Source organism: Solanum verrucosum, unplaced genomic scaffold, assembly GCF_900185275.1.
Source record: "Solanum verrucosum unplaced genomic scaffold, falcon-dt-bn FXZP01000163.1, whole genome shotgun sequence".
NCBI lineage: Eukaryota > Viridiplantae > Streptophyta > Magnoliopsida > Solanales > Solanaceae > Solanum > Solanum verrucosum.
Window position 1 is genome coordinate 2,659,375 of NW_026020379.1, and position 17,178 is coordinate 2,676,552.

The 17,178-nt window shown below is 33.5% G+C and overlaps 2 protein-coding genes across 2 annotated transcripts; one reads left to right on the forward strand and one right to left on the reverse strand.

The window, feature by feature from the left end:
* Window positions 1-3,513: 3,513 nt before the first annotated feature.
* On the reverse strand, window positions 3,514-8,782 carry LOC125838986 (uncharacterized). Its single transcript, XM_049517988.1, has 3 exons — window positions 8,486-8,782; window positions 4,006-4,446; window positions 3,514-3,774 (listed from the first exon to the last, which is right to left on the reverse strand). Exons 1-3 carry the CDS (start codon window positions 8,660-8,662, stop codon window positions 3,727-3,729), a joined length of 666 nt encoding a protein of 221 aa, XP_049373945.1. The 5' UTR covers window positions 8,663-8,782; the 3' UTR covers window positions 3,514-3,726.
* Window positions 8,783-14,428: 5,646 nt separating this feature from the next.
* Window positions 14,429-16,742, forward strand: LOC125839052 (uncharacterized). The gene is made up of 3 exons (XM_049518032.1): window positions 14,429-14,595; window positions 14,637-15,799; window positions 16,348-16,742. Exons 1-3 carry the CDS (start codon window positions 14,429-14,431, stop codon window positions 16,740-16,742), a joined length of 1,725 nt encoding a protein of 574 aa, XP_049373989.1.
* The last annotated feature ends 436 nt before the right edge of the window (window positions 16,743-17,178 follow it).

Consider the following 17,178-nt stretch of genomic DNA (forward strand, 5'->3'; position numbering starts at 1 on the left):
CTCCATGATGATCTTACATACATGAAAACCCAACTGACAGAAGGAAGAGTTGAGCTCAGACAAGAAATAAATCAGTTTGGCTCAGATATTCATGACTTGGAGGCTCGCTTGAACAAAAAGGTTGAAGCGTTTGATGTCCAATCACCAATTGTCGTGGATGATGATTAACTAGTGGAGAAAAAAAGGGAATTTCAACCATTAAATTATACTTTATTCCTTAGGGTCAATGTTGAGAAGAAGTACAAAAGTGAGAATGTTGTAAATAATGTTGCTTTGGAGTTGAGACATCTTGAATCTCTTTCTATACATTTTTCTACATTATATTTGGATGACGACATGAAACTCGAGTCATCTGAACTAGTGGAGGAGTGTATAGATGAGGAACAAGGCTCCTATATCCTAAAGTTTTCTAGTCCACATAGACAAAACGACATTCTTCACATAAGGGTGAAGAAGTGCAAGACATGGCATCTATTACTTGGTTCCTTTATCTTTATACCACCACTTGAGAGGAGCAGGAAAAGTTGATACACAGTTAGGAATGCAATTCATAAGTTCAAAGTAGAAAGAAAAGTGATGAACTTAATTGTGTCGTGTCGCGACGTTAAATTAGGTGCTTATTGGCAGGCAACCCAATTGATAGTATATCTTCTTATTTTTTATTTTTTTAAAAAAATTTTAAGGCACAAGTACCCCTCCTCTCCCTAAACTATGACTGAAATCTTAGAGACACACATAAACTTAACTAGGGTCCTATTATCCCCATGAACTCGTTTTCCCCCGTATTTTTGTGCACCTTTTTCAACCACCCAAGTTGGTTGTGTTTGTACACACTCGCCTGCCACATGTGTAAATATTATTTTTATTTTATTTTTAAAAAATATATATATATTTTTATTTACTTTATCTTGTATTTAAATAAGTTAATACACATTTTTTTTACCTTGTATCAAAACTATTTTTTACCTTCATTCATTGTGTTTTCTCTTTTATTTTTCTATTGATTTTATTTACTCTTTTTATTTTCTTTGTCTTTCATTTTGATTTGATTTCAAATTTAATTCCATATGTCTTGTATTAAAAATAACTGAATTTTGAACGGATATTAAAATAAGTGAAGAAAATCAAATAAAACATAAAAAAATAAAAATGTTAAAATTAAATGACACTTTTAAATTATTCTTTTTTACAAATACACAATTTTTTAAAAAAAAATAATTAAAAGTGAAAAGATAATAAATTAATTAAAAAAAGTTTCAAGTGAAAAAAAAATTAAAATAAATATTTAACAAAGAAAGAAATAAAAAAAATTAAATATATATAAGTTTTAATATCAATAAATATGTATACTAACTAATTATGATGTTACCAATTAAAAAATGGCATGCTCTATGCCATGTCAACATTTATGTAGTATTTCTTACATTTTCATTTAGTTTAGGGGAATAATAGTATCCTAATTAAGTTTAGGCGTGTCTTAAGATTTCGGTCATAGTCTAGGGGATACTTGTGTCTTATCCCTTATTTTTTTTTAATCACTTTTTTGTGTTGTTTTTGCAGATTAGGGAAAGTTGAGTACCCAAAAATTTGAGGCAAAAGAACACGTTTGAGCTTAAGTGTGGGGTGCATACCATCCTTCATGAAAATTGAGAGAACATGATACTAGTTATTTTTTAATATAAACTATTGGAAATTTCAAACATCCATCTTGAACCGTAAACAATTCAATTATTTTTAACAATGAAAAAAGCCTAAAAGATTCACTTAATGTGAAATAGAGGGAGTAGTATTTATTTTTAAATTAAAAATGATTTTTTGAAAATTAGAGTTGAATTTAGTTATGAATACAAATTAAATTGTTCTTTTTACCTTTCCGAAGTAATTTGGAGTGAAAAAATGAAAAGACCTCTTTGTTGTTTTTTGAATTTTTAAAAACTCTAGAATTCAACTTACTTTAAATTTTATAATCAAACATGTTTTCTAGAGTTAAAATTCAAAAAAGGTAAAAAAATTTAATGATAAAAAATTACTATAAGTAGGGGTGTTCATGGTTCAATTTGAATCGGTTATTAATTAAAATCAAGTGTAAATTACATAAATTCCATAGTTTTAATTTGAAATTACAATCTATCCCTAATAAGTTTCTAATTACATTAATCCCTTAAAAATTAATAAAAAACCGGATACAATAATTGAAGCTCGGATACATTAAATACTGTCTTGGATACATTAATATGTAGCTCGGATACATTAAATACTGTCTTGGATACATTAATATGTAGCTCGGATACATTAAAAACTAGCTCGAATACATAATATGTAGCTCGGATACATTAAATAATGGCTCGAATACATTAATATGTAGCTCGGATACATTAAATACTGGCTTGGATACATTAAAGAAATAAGGGATTTTGGAGATTTTTAAAAATAATAGGGGATAATGGAAATAAGTGAAACAAAAGGTGTGTATTTCTTTAATTTGTCCTAAAATCAAAACCAAACCAATTTAATCGGTTTTTAAAATTCTAAACCAAGCCAAGCCAAATGAAAAAAATAATCATCAATTTGGTTTGGGTTTTTTGGTTTAAAAGTAATAAATTAAATTTGTTGAGAGTATACAAATCTCAATGACACAGACACCTAATACATGGACAATCCACAAGAAAGTTATTATGAATTCAATTAACAATACTAGAATTATTATTACATGAATAAAGTGATTCAATTAAGAGAAAGTGAGACTAGGATAGGTAAATTAAAGTAATAGATTTTGATGAACTTAGTCTTAAAAATTTAATAGTTGGGTTACAATTTAAGTATTGGGCTTGAGAACATAGTAAAGTTACTTAAGATAATTAGTTTAACAAAATATTTATATTTTATTTATCAATAATATATAAATAAATATAAAATTTATATAGATAATTTCTCGGTTCGGTTTGGTTGTTTTTGCGGGTTTTTTTAGTCAAACCAAATAGTATCGATTTTCAAAATTTAAAACCAAACTTAACCAAATCAAACCAAATATCGATTTTTTTTAATCAGTTTGATTCAGATTGCGGTTCGATTTGATTTTTTAACCATAACCATGAACAACCCTAACTATAAGGCCGTAGCGGCCTTCCCTTTTATACATGGCTTAACTTATGGTTTTTTATACACATGTGAATCTATAAGGTCGTAGCGGCCTTCCCTTGACCTGGGCATGAGGCTTTCCATGCACCCATACCACTAGATAGTAAGCCATGGTAATTTTTCAGCTAATTGCGAGGAAAGACAGAGTAGATAGCAACTGGCAAGAATAAAGGACAAGTAATTCATTTCCCGATCTTCTCACGCTGAAGTGGAGAGATCCTTAACCATCGTAACCTCAGTTGCTCCACCAGTATTCCAGCACTCTAGTGCTCAATCCTATCTCATTTAAAGCAACATGTTCAGAGACGCGCGCACCTGTTAAATTGAAATCTCGTCCAACATAACCATTGTAACTTTCGATAACTTGTAGTGTGAACAAGAATCATAACCATGAATCACAGGGACATTCAGACATTGGAATACATCTGGATTGCCTTGAACTTGAATGGAACTAGTAATCAACTCCTTGCATGGGAAGTGATACATAGTGATGGACACCTGTAACAGAGTTAGTTTTGGCATCCATTCAAGTACTACTGAAAAGGAAAAAAGATCAAGTTTTAATCATACTTGTTTTCAAACAAAAAGTCATGGAAGGCAGAGATTAGGATCTTCTTCATCTGAATCAAACTCTACCTGCAACAAGTCAAAATGTGCAACCCGTATTAGTTTCATATGGACCTTATCATACATTCGTTCAACTTCAAAACATTTACTTTGATAGAGAGAATTGATTTTTTATAAAAAATAATCCATGTGATAAACCTAGTCATAGTTACAAGAAAAATTGTTGCTTTGTTGTAAGAAACAGCAAGAGAAGAGTTCCACTACTTGGTTCTATAATTCAAATGAGAAAAAAAAACTCACATTTTCATCCTTAAACCACTTCCCATGGCCATCACGCTTCCAGCCAGCAGATGTGAACTTAAGCTCCCTTTCTCGTCGTCCCTGGTTGTATGCCTGAGACATGATAGTTTGATTTGTTGTGACTCCTATCTGAACACATTGACTATTTCTTTGATTAGCTAGAACACTTGTAGTATCAGCCTGGGTACATTTGATCTCATTCCCTTGAGAAGCAGTACTTCGTGCCAAATTTTGATGAAGTATGTCAGGAGCAGCTTTCCTTGTGCATTCAATCAGTGGTTTGCTTGCTGATCTACCTAACTGGCTGGATGTCAAGGTTTTGGAGGTGGCAGTATCACATTCTGACAAGGCTATTCTCTTGTTTATCTCATCTTGCCTCCCTAATTCTCTTTCTCTAAGCCTTGACTCTGCTGCTCGATGGCTTGAACCTTTGACATGTACCTACAGAAGCTTTCTGATTATCAGGGGAATTGTCACAGAAGAGAAGAACAAGCATCTCGAAGTTGAGTATTATAACATGAGAATTTTATTTATTTTTTATCAATTAATAAAATGAGAAATGACTAAAGTACATCTATCAATGAACATAACTACATATTGATCCAGATTTTGGAAAATCGGTAAGAACGGATGATGTGTGTCTGTATAGGATGTCTATCAATTAAACACAGAACTTCACTAGTCGAAGACACTGATCCAAGGAAGTAGATGTCCTTCATCAACTGGAAAACAGTCAAAAATCTGAACAGAACCTAGTCAATTTTTCTTTCTTTGTTTGCAAGCAGGAAGCACCTTAGAAGAGTGTGTGGCATGATTAAGATAGTCATATTCTACCTATCTTCCATGGCTCACTTGGACCTACTAAAAATTCTTTGTCCAAAAGAAGTAAAGCTTCTTCTGATAATTGGGAATTATCACGGAAGAAGATGGTAGGAGAACAAACATCACCAGAAGTGAAGTACTATAATATGAGAATTATCCTAATGCATCATCTATCAATGAACATATAGACATATATGTTGTATTCATGCATTGAAAAATTGTAATATGCATGAGCATTATGCCTATAGTTTGTATGCCAATTAATCATAAAACTTCACTAACTAAAAGTATATGGTGCAAAGAGGTAGGGGTTCTTCCCTATTAATCCACTCAAACATATTCTTCTGCCATTGATAGTAAGAAGAGAGATATTTTTGTGATGCTGGCAATCAGGTGCTTTTGGATGAGTGAATGAACCTTTTTTTCGTCGAAAATGCGGACTAACACAAAAATATTTCCAATCAAAATAATAACACCAATAATTTTTACGTGGAAATTCTACCAAATAATGGAAAAACCATGGACCAATAAGAGCAACTGATATCACTATAGTAAGGAATTTCACACAAGGTAGTCACGAGTACAATACTTTAAAGTGGCTACTACACACTGTCAAACTCAAAAGAAATAACCTCTTTTGATTTCCCACCTTACTAAAATATCGCTTACGCTCTATTTTTCCTTCACAGGCTATTTTCTTGTAGTCTCTGGTATACCTCACTTTGCTCTCTATTTTGGTGTACTTATGAGAGAGCAACAACTTTCTATTTATACAAAAGATTGCCAACCATTTAGAAGGCTTGGTTACTTGAAACTTGCAATTGCAAATTTCAACATTTGTTGTCAATCAAATTTATCTGCCAACCTTTGACATTAAGGAAAAGAAAAATAAAAATCCAAGTAATTTGACACATGGGGATGGACCCCACAATCTCCCCCTCCAATCTCATGCAATCTCCATCTTCTTAGAGTGCTCATGCCAACAAGTTCTTTAGATAACTCGAACTTGTCTTTTGGTATCATCTTGGTCAGCATATCCCTAGAATTTTCACTTCTGTGGATTTTGTTGACATGAAATGATTCACTCTCCACTTACTTATGAATTCAATGGTATCTCACGTCGATGTGTTTTGTCCTTGCATGATACATGAAATTATTGCTTAAGTCTATTGCACTCTGACTGTCACAATAAACAATGTACTCCATATGTTGCAATCGGAGTTCTGGAAGGAATCACTTGAGCCATATCATCTCTTTGCCAGCTTTAGTAGCCACAATATACTTGCTTCAGTTGTAGACAGTACAACACACTTCTCAACTTTCACTGTCATGATATAGCTCCCCCGAAAAAGTAAACAAATATCTAATAGTTGATTTTCTTTTACCATGATTGGATTTGATGCTCCGAAACAGAAGCATTCATCTGAAGTTGAGCAAGAAGATGTATCGTATAGTTAGGGAGGAAAAAGAGAGCATGGCCAAAGTTCCATATTCATCCACCGTCGAAAGTTTAATGATATGCAATAGACTTGATATTACTCACACAGTTGGTGTTATTAGTAGGTTTCTCGACAATCCCAAGAAAGAGAATTGGGAAATTGTGAAGTGGATATTCAGGTATCTAAGAGAAAGCTTAGATGAATGCTTGTGTTTTGGAACATCAAATCCAATCTTGAGGGGCTATACAAATGTTGATATGGTAGGTGACCTTGATAACAAAAAATCCACTACTAGATATTTGTTTATTTTTTCAAGGGGAGCTATATCATGCCAATCAAAGTTGCAGAAGTGTGTTGCACTGTTTACAACTAAAGCAAAGTATATTGCAACTACTGAAGTTGGCAAAGAGATGACATGACTCAAGTAATTGCTTCAAGAACTTGGATTTCAATAGATGAAGTACGTTTTCTATTGTGATAGTCAGAGTGCAACAGACTTGAGCAAGAATTCCATGTACCATACAAGGAAAAACACACTGACATGAGATACCATTGGATTCGTAAGCAAATAGAGAGTAATCATTTCACATAAAAAAGATCCATACAAGTGAAAATCCTGTGGATATGCTGACCAAGGTGATAAATGATACCAAACTTTTCAACATGAGCTCTCCCTATGAACATGGAGATAGCTCTTTCTAGTGCATGAGATTGGAGGGGGGGATTGTGGGGTTCATCCCCATGTGCCAATTTACTTGGCTTATTCTCTTTTCCTTAATGTCAAATGTTGGTAAGATTCAGAGGAAATTTGATTTGCTGCAAATGTTGAAAAGGTGTGGCAAGTTGTTGAGTGCGAGTGCGCAGTTGCAAATTTCAAGTAACCAAGCCTTTTGGCTGGCTGAAATGGTTGGCAATTTTTTCTATAAATAGAGAGTCTCTGCTCTCTCATAAGCACACCAAAGTAGAGAGAAAAATATTAGAGAGCAAAGTGAGTATACCATAGACTATACAAGAAAATAGTCTGCGAAGAAAAATAGAGTCTGAACAATATTTTAGTAAGGTGAGAAAAAAAAAAGAGGGTTATTTCTTTTGAGTGTGTAGTAGTTACTTTGAATATTGTACTCATGACTACCCAATGTAAAATTCCTTACTAGTTGTTCCTCTTGGTCCGTGGTTTTTCCCTTATTTAAAAGGGTTTTTCTTTCTTGGTGTCATTATTTTCCCATTATTTTGACTATGTACTTTTGTGTTAGTCCGCGTTTTCCCAACATTCTTTCCATCAAAACACATCCTTAAGCCATTCGAGTATAGTAAAAAAGAAGGAAACATCCTCTACTAAATTTACATGTCCACAAATTAACATTATCAGTGAACTGATGTAACCCCCTACTAAACAAGCTCTACATAATCAATGTTCAACTTTCTATTAACTACACTGGCTAATCTGAAAGCTTCTCCTTCCAAGAAAAATTGTAATGGAGGGACGTTGAAAAACAATGAGATGCAGTACATACACTCGTCTTCTCAACGAAAACTGCCAGCATTTGCATGAGGTAACTAAAACTTGTCTTACTCTTTAGCAGCTTAAATTTGTACTTTAAATTCGTACCATAGCTGAATGACCTGGATTATGTTGTTCATTGGGAATTTAAGAAGGGAGAACATACATTGAACAATACCATTTATGCCAAAAAGGTATGAAGTTAGAATAATCTGTTGCATAGTTGATTCACTTTCCTACTATTTCATCTCATATTTGGTTTCTAAATTTTTTTAAAGTTTAAATGTCATGATCATGAACTTGTACTTTAAAAAAGGTCATCCACATCAAACTAAAGTTGGTCCATCAAATTGTAAAGCACACGAGGTTAACTTTTGATTGTTAAAAAGTTACTAAATGAACCTAATTCATTCTAATTTCATCTAAGGAGTTACCTTTGTTATAATTGTTGAATACATGCAAACCAATATAGTAGTCGTGGGAATCTTAATTTCTTAGTTGGTTGGCTACGTGAACTTTCACCTTGTGTTGTTGGTGAGGTTCAATTCCCCCACTTGCAATCCCCTCCCCCATTTTTCATACTTCACCTACCACTCAAAACAGTGGATGGAAGATCAATTTTCGTTAATTTCAGAAGATAAGATAATCAAATAACAAAAATCAAAATTAAAAGATACAATCGGAGCAAAATTAGGTTTATGTTTTGGTATGTACGTACAGAGAGCATGAGGGGAGTGTCGAGGACCGGACGGTGAGAGCAAACGATGCAGACAAATTTGCCGCTGGAGAGCTTCTTATAAGCAGAAGAATCGATGTTGTCAACCATCAATTCATCGACTCTTCTCTTCCTACATTGCGCTTCCCTCGCCCAGCTATCTCCTCCAAACACACTCATAGTTTCTTTATCCCTCCGTCTCCTCTATACTTCGCCGGAATCTGTTAATACAACTCTCTTAAATGGATATAGTGAATAATGAAAATTCACCGGTACCGGAACCGAATCGCCGGTGAGAATCGAATTTAAACTGATATGAAATGTGAGACCCGAAACACTGGAGCAGGCTTTAGCAGAAATAAAAGCCCAAAATACTCCCTAATATTCAAAGTAATCCTTAGTTTTCCCACAAGGAATTGGTTGGTTTGAATAAAGTTATGATACATAAATTATCAAGATATTAGTTATGATGAGATAAATTATATTGAAATTATTTTTTATTGAGTGTTTGTTTGTTGTACTAAAAATAATATATTTTTCATAAATTTTAAGAACAACTTATTTGTTTACAAAAATGCCCTTCATGAATTAATCTGGTGATGTATAAAAAAGAAATAAAGAGAAATCTTTGTCATTTACCTATTTTATCATGGAATAACTTATCCCAGAATTACTATATCACCCAAGAGGAGGGATAACTTATCCCGGTACTATTTATTAATCCCGGGATAAGTTATCTCGGACTTATCAATCAAAAATCAAATTAAGTGACACTATAATTTAATCTCAAAATTATTGGGTGTTATCCTTCACACCAAACGACCCCTAATAGTTCCTCATATTTGTGAGGTACATCTTTGGTTTGCTCTTAAATTTTTGCCTATTTTTTAACATTAATTTTATCGACAATTTATGTATGAGATGTTCAATCATCTTTTTATATATTTAGTAAAAATAATAACTCTATGTGAGAGAAGGTGAAAAAAAGAACACCTTGTTTTGTATACTAGAAATATTATTGCAACTAAATTTGAGAGGTTCATTTTTTTGTTCAAATTTTGGGTAATCAATATTCTATATTCTAATAAATAGATATTTGTGTTATGATACAAGACCACATTTTCAAAAAAATGGATGAGATTAGGTCCCAACATATCTAAACAATCTTGTTTTTGAATATGAAGAAATAATGAAGCCATTGCAATTGACGGAAAGACTAGGCTTACTAACGACACAAAAATAGATGGAAGGTTCAAATTTGTCATAGAATGGGGTACTAAGGAGAGGAGGTTAAAAAAAGATGTTAATTGATCTAAGGTCCAATGGATCACCATGCATAGCAAGGAAAGTAGCATTGATGGAACTGGGGATCGCACCTTCAACGAAGAAATAAGGTCATGACCGGTTGAAAGTTTTTGAAATCCCAACAATATTTTCTAATCTCACCAGGCCAGGCAAAGGGGGAGGAAGGGATGGGTGGTCCAAGAACAATAATGAGAGAGGGCTATTTATTATTATGGATATGAAAAATCTCATGTAATAGTATGATTTTTTTTTCTTGCACCGCCATATGTAAATGTGCTTTTAGTTTAGCTGCAATAATATTTCTATTGAACAGAACAAAGTGATTTTCTTCTCACCTTCTATCACATGGAGTTATTATTCTACTAATATATAAAAAGACGATCGAACGTTCCATACATAAAATTATGGATAAAATCAATGTTTAAAAATAGGTAAAAGTTTGGGAGAGGAACAAAAGTGCAGCAATATTACAAATATGCAATTATCAATGCTCCATGTGAAAATGTAAGGATTACTTTGAATCTTAATCCAAAAATAAGGAACTATTTTGGGCTTTTCCCCATATCCTTCACCATAAAGTAAAATTTTGAGCAACTTTCACATATAACAAACATAAAAATCATAATTGTATGCTATAGCTATAGTTTGCATAATTGCGCTTCATAACAAATTTTATAATTGCTATGGAGCTTTTGATTTGTATAATTCGCTACAAACATCCAATTTCTTACAAATTGTTCAGTTTTGTATTAATTCATTTATACATTGTAATTTGTATAATAAGATTTGTATTTGTATAATTATAAGTGTATAGGACGAAAATAAATGTATTTGTATTTGTATATACACTTTTCTCTCGCTTTATACAAACAAAAACACATTTTATACCGAAATGTATAAAATGGCTAATTGTATATCGAAAATGATGGAAAAAAAAGGGAATGTTTACTGCGAATTACAATTAAAATAAATTATGGCTATAGCATTTAATTTGAATTAATAATTTGCTATTTCATACAATTTTTCCTAAATTTTTCATGGGCGATCATTTTAGTCTATTACTAAAAACGTCCATATCCAAATTATCAAATATAGTCATATTTCTCTTATTTTAACTAGGGGTGTCAGGTGTATGACCTGTGTCAACACGGGCCAACATCACGTCAACTTTATTTGAAAAAACATAATCCTAATAACTAAAAAGTAAATAATATGTTTAAATTTAGATTCAGAGATTAACAAGATAGTTATGTATATTCTATTTAGATATTAACCATATGCAATGTATTTAGCTAAAAGTTAGTTAGAGTGTAGTCTCCTTGTTCTGATCTTCGATAAGAACATTTGACCCTGTTGCATGAGATAAACAAGGTAGTTAGCATTAAAAAAGGGAAAAAAATATACCATTAAAGAAATTAGAGTTGATATAATAGTATATGTAAGGAAAAAAAAATATTTAGATCCATTACAGAGATGAAGAAGGTTGAAGATAGAGAACACATCCAACAAATTCAACACGTGTGCTCTTTTTATCATTAAATTAAAAAGGAAAAAGGGACAAATATATCCCCGAAATGCAGATACCCTCTGTCATATTTTTGGGACATTGGTGCATCTGCCGTCCAAAAATTAGAGCATATATACCCTTTATACTAACGGATATACACGTGTCATAATCTTATCCACCGACCGACATTTATTAAATATTGGATCGATGGATAAGATTGTGCCACGTGTCCCTATTTAGTCTTTCGTTAGAGTGAAGGGCATATATGCTCTAGTTTTTTAATGACAGGGACACCAATGTCCCAAAAATATGATAGATGGTATTTGCATACCATTTACAATAGTTCAGGGGTCTATTTATCATTTTCCCAATTAAGAATAAGGGTATTTCTATCACTTAGGCTCATCAAGCTAATGAGTTTTGTTTTTCATTCTCCTAGGTTGTATACATGCATTTCAATTTGGAGTTGAACAACAGATTTTGAAGCAGAGAGAAAAAAAACAAAAACAGGTACTCCCTCCGTTTCACAAAGAATGACCTAGTTTGCCTTGACACGGAGTTTAAGAAAATAAAGAATATTTTTGAATCTTGTGGTCCTAAATTAAAGTTATGTCAAATGTACAAAATTATCCTTTAATCTTGTGGCCTTAAACATGTCACGTGAAAAGCTGAAATTAAAATGTTACCAAAAAAGAAAAAGGTCATTCTTTTTTAAACAAACTAAAAAGGAAAGGAGGTCATTCTTTTTTAAACGGAGGGAGTAATTACTTTGCAGGTCACATCATAGAGGCTAAGGAGCCGTTTGGTAGGAGATATTAATTAAAATAATCCTTGGATTAAAATTTAGTCCACCCAATACAATGTTTGGTTGCACAATTCAACTCAAGCACACCTAATACATGGATAACTTAATACATCATATGTGGTCTTATCTAATACCAAGGATGTCTAGGGATTACTAATCCTTGGATAAGGAATCAAATGACTGAATTGCCCCTCAATTTTTTTATACATCCTTTAGAATTGGCAAAAATATGTACGCTATTCTACTCTTTGGAATCATTTGTCCTGTTTTCATCAAAGTTATACGATTTCGTTTGTATTCAAATTTTAACTGAAAATGAATTTTCTCTCAAAACTTTTGCTATTATTTTCATAGCAGTAGTTGGAGCTTGGCCTTCCTTACAGCTTCAAGAAAAAACAGTAGATCTCGTTGGCTATTGTTTTTTCCTGTTTTGTTAAGAGAGGAGGGAGGTAAGCCTGGGTCATGGGTACTTAAAATAATTTCATCTCGTTTATGAGTGAGACTTTCTCAAGTAAATTAAATTTGTTAAGCACTTCACATTCAAGTTTTAAACCACAATAAATATGGTAATTATATTATATATATATATAACATAATAATTCAAGGGTAAAATTGGAAAAAAAGTATTTTTTAGAGTTCTAAATCAAACACAAGATTAGGTTAGAAACAATGAACCAAACACTTCATAAAAAATAATCTCTGCATTGTTAATCCCTGCATTACTAATCCCTACATTATTAATCTTTGTACCGAACAACCCCTAAAAGTATTAAGTTCAATATATAGTTATAGCAAACTAATGAATAGAAGAGCTAACCTAATATCACAATAGTTAAAAGCAGTTGTAAATTGTAATAAATAGAAGGGCTAACATAATATCATAGTAGTTAAATGCGATTGTAAAATGTAATGAATAAAAGAGCTAACATAATATCATTAGTAGTTAAATACAGTTATAAAACGTAATGAATAAAAGAGCTAACATAATATCACAAAATCTAAAAACAGTTGTATTAATGATGTAGCCGTCCTTTCAAAAACATTAGCACAATCTAACAATTCATTCCTCGCAAAATCTCGTCGATAACAGTAATTTGGACACACAAAACTTTGTTGGGGAACAATTAAAATTTCACAATAATAATAATAATATAACTTATTATTTAGCAAAATAGTAATCCTGAAAATTAGGTAAATATTACTACGATGATATATAAATAATAGTGCAGAAAATTAATACTTTAGTCGTGCTGGACATTATCCTAAGAAACTATTTCAGCAATGTGAAATGTTTCCCCAGAATTAAACAAGTCTTCCCTATTTAAATAGAGGATAGAGGAATCAATAAATTAATTAACATCAACAAGTTCTTAGTGAGGTAATTAATAAAATGACTAAACCAAAATAGCTAATTTACTTTAAAAGGAAAAGCTAAAGAGAGGGGTAGAACGTGAAATCAAGAAAAAATAATGTTAGCGTAGTTTTTTCATTTTTTGATACCCAATTCATAAAGAGGATGATAAGTGCTAATGCCCCTAGATGTTTTGATAATCTCCTCACAAGTGCAGGGACCTGGGTCCTCTGTAGAGTATGAATACTCGTTCGATGGCAATATGTTGTACAGCTGTAAAAGTTGTCTGTGTCAGGAAGTTGGTGAAGCTGCAGAGTACTTCACCAATCAGAAGCGACGAGGTTGTTTGTACATTGGGTAATAACTCTTCATGGTATATATCAAACAACAAACAACATTATTCGTCATTCATTCAAAAGAGAGATACTTTCAAGCTTTAAAACATCAAGAGACCTGATAAAATTGCTTCTATTTGCTTTCTATACCAGCTGTAATTTTGTTTGCTTGTAATAGTTCTTATATTGTATCATTCGTTTCACTTGTGAAAGAAACGTTTCAAACTTGTGTGAATCATTGTAAGAACTAGGTTAAGGGTAACTTAGCTTCTTACTCTAAAGTCTATATTATCGGTTAGGATTAGTATAGTGGGAAGTGTTGTATCTGTTCTGGCTCAGCTAAGTGATTTGAGGTATTGCTTTTATAAACTGGCTTTTACTATTGCTTGGAGAAGATTAGTGGAAGCAGTTTTAAAAGTTCTGTTGAGAACAGGTTGTGGTTTACTCCCTTGAGCAAGTAGGTTTCCACATAAAGTTGATTGTCAATCTTTACTTTCAGTATTTGTTCTTTACTGTTTATTATTGTAACTGTGTTGAGGACCTGGTCCCATCTATATAGGTGGACACATACATTCCAACAAGTGGTATCAAAGCTTGACTTTTCAAATTGGTTAACACCAAAAAAAGAAAAGATCCTGAAGGAATGACTGTTCCGCCCAATATGGAAGAAGGTCAGTCTTCCACCAAGCCATCGCGTTTTAATGGACAATACTATGGCTGGTGGAAGAATCGAATGCATGACTACATCAACGCTGAAGACTCTGAGTTGTGGGACATTATCCTGATGGACCATATATTCCTACAAAGGAGGTGAATGATGGGGAGCTTACCACTACTGTTGTCAAAATCAGAAAAGACTACAATGAGGCAGATAGGAAAAAGAACTACAAGGCAAAAAAGATTATGGTATGTGGAATTGGAGCAGACGAATACAACATAATATCTTCTTGTGAGACTGCCAAGGAGATATGGGACTATCTTCAAACAGCCCATGAAGGAACACAACGAGTGAAAGAGTCTAAAGTGGACATCCTCACCACTCAGTATGAAAATTTCGTTATGAAAGAGGGTGAAACTATCTTTGAGATGAACTCAAGATTCACCTCTATCACCAACGAGCTCAGGTGCCAGGGTGAGCCTATCCCTGTTAGCAAGCAGATTCGCAAGATTCTTAAGGTGCTTCCTAAATCTTGGGAAAGTAATGTGGATGCCATAACAGAAGCTAAGGATCTGATGACTCTTCCCATGGATGAACTGATTGGGAACCTTCAGACCTACGAGTTAAACAAGAAACAGGAAACGACGGTGAAGGAAGGAATGAAGGAGAAGTCCATTGCCTTGAGAACATCTCAAACTGAGTTAACTGAAGAGGAGAATGAGATGGTGTATGTCACTAGAAGATTTCATAAGATCATAAAGAAGCACAGAGGCTTCCAAAAGAAAACCTCTGCTAGTAGAACCGCTACTGCAAATGATCTATTCCATAAATGTGGCAAGCCTGGTTACTTCATGAGGGATTGTCCTAGTCAAAAGCAGAAAACTCGTGACACTAGACCTCGTAAGAGGGACCTGGTCCCAGATCATGCTCGAAGGAACGCACATGCTGATCAGTTAGTGAGAAAAGCCTTTGTTCTTTGGGGAAATGATTCAAGTGAATCAGAAGAAGATGTAGAAAGTGATGAGTATGTTTCAATGATGGCTATTGAAGATAATGAGAGCGTTTTCAACTCCATTTTCTCCTTGATGGCAAAATCTGATGATGAAGATGATTCAGACGAGGTAACTCTCTTTGATCTGAAGGATGATCTAGATGTTTTCCCTGTTGAAAAATTGAGGAAACTTGTTTCCTTGCTTATTGATTCTGTTGATGAACGAACCAATGAAAACTTAATGTTAAATGAAAAATTAAGTTTATGTGAGGATGACAATTCAGCTCTCATGTCTCAAGTTTCTGAAATGAGTGTAAGGATAGGTACTCTAGAAACTAGCAACATAACTCCTAAGGAGGATCCTGGTACTTCAGTGTGTGGAAAGAGAAAGCTTAGCATCTTTGAGAAAGAAATGGAAGAAAAGCTTAAAATTTTTTAGTCCAAGCTAGTTGCTTCTCTTGAAACTATTTCCCAACTGAGAAAAGATCTGAGTAGGGTCAAGGAGGAGCTAATCCATTCTCTAAAGTGGATTGGTTCCTCTAAGATACTCTCTAACCTGTCTAATCAGAGTTTCAGTGGAAAGAAAGGGTTGGGATGCAAACCAATAGAACCTCCCTATAATCCTCATAGCAAATATGTGTCTGTATCTGATAATCTATTGTGCACTCACTGTGGACACAATGGTCATCTAAAATAAAAGTGTGAGACTCTGAGAAAAGCAAAAGAAAAACATGTGAAATTTGTCAGATCTGAAAACAATGATAAAAAGGAAAACAAGGGACCTGGTCCCTATTATCGTTTCAGTAAGAACACTTTGCCCCTGGACAGGAAGGTTTCTTATCAAGCCTTTTGATACTTATTGGGAACTCTGTTTGAAGTGGGTTCCTAAATCTAACAAATGATTCTTATGCAGAAGAGATAAATGAGTCAGTGTTGGTACATGGACAGTGGATGCTCAAGGCACATGACTGGAGATACTTCAAACTTCTCTCTTTGAAAGCACACCATGGTGGTGGTGTGTCATTTGGTGGTGGAAAAAAGGGTTATATTCTTGGTATTGGTAAAATAGGGAGATCTGTTGATAACTCTATAAACAATGTACACTATGGAAAGGGTCTAAAATACAATCTTTTGAGTATTTCACAAATCTGTGACAAAGGAAATGAAGTCAAGTTTATGGCTGATAAATGTTTGGTTACAAACTGCATTACCAAAAGGGTTGTCATGTCTGCTACTAGAGTAAAAAATATGTATGTTGCAGATCTGGACTCTATTAAGGGAGATGATTTGTCCTGTCTAAGTGCTTAAACTGACGATGCAAATCTGTGGCATCGACGACTGGTCATGTGAGTACTTCCTTGTTGAACAAACTTGTTACAGGGGACCTGGTCCGTGGATTTCCAAAACTAAAGTTTTCAAGTGATAAAGTCTGTGATGCTTGTGCTAAAGGGAAATAAACTAAGTCATCATTCAAAGCTAAGAAGGGAGTCAGTACAACGAGACCTCTGGAGTTGCTCCACATGGACTTATGTGGACCTATCAGAATCCAAAGCAGAGGAGGTAAGAAATATATTCTTGTCATTGTTGATGATTTTTTCAAGTTTACTTGGAACATGTTCCTGCGGACAAAAGATGAGACAGCTGGACAACTGATCACCTTTTCCAAAGCCATCCAATTGAAGATAAAAATTACAAGATAGCCAGTATCAGATCTGATCATGGTATAGAGTTTGAGAACTCTCAA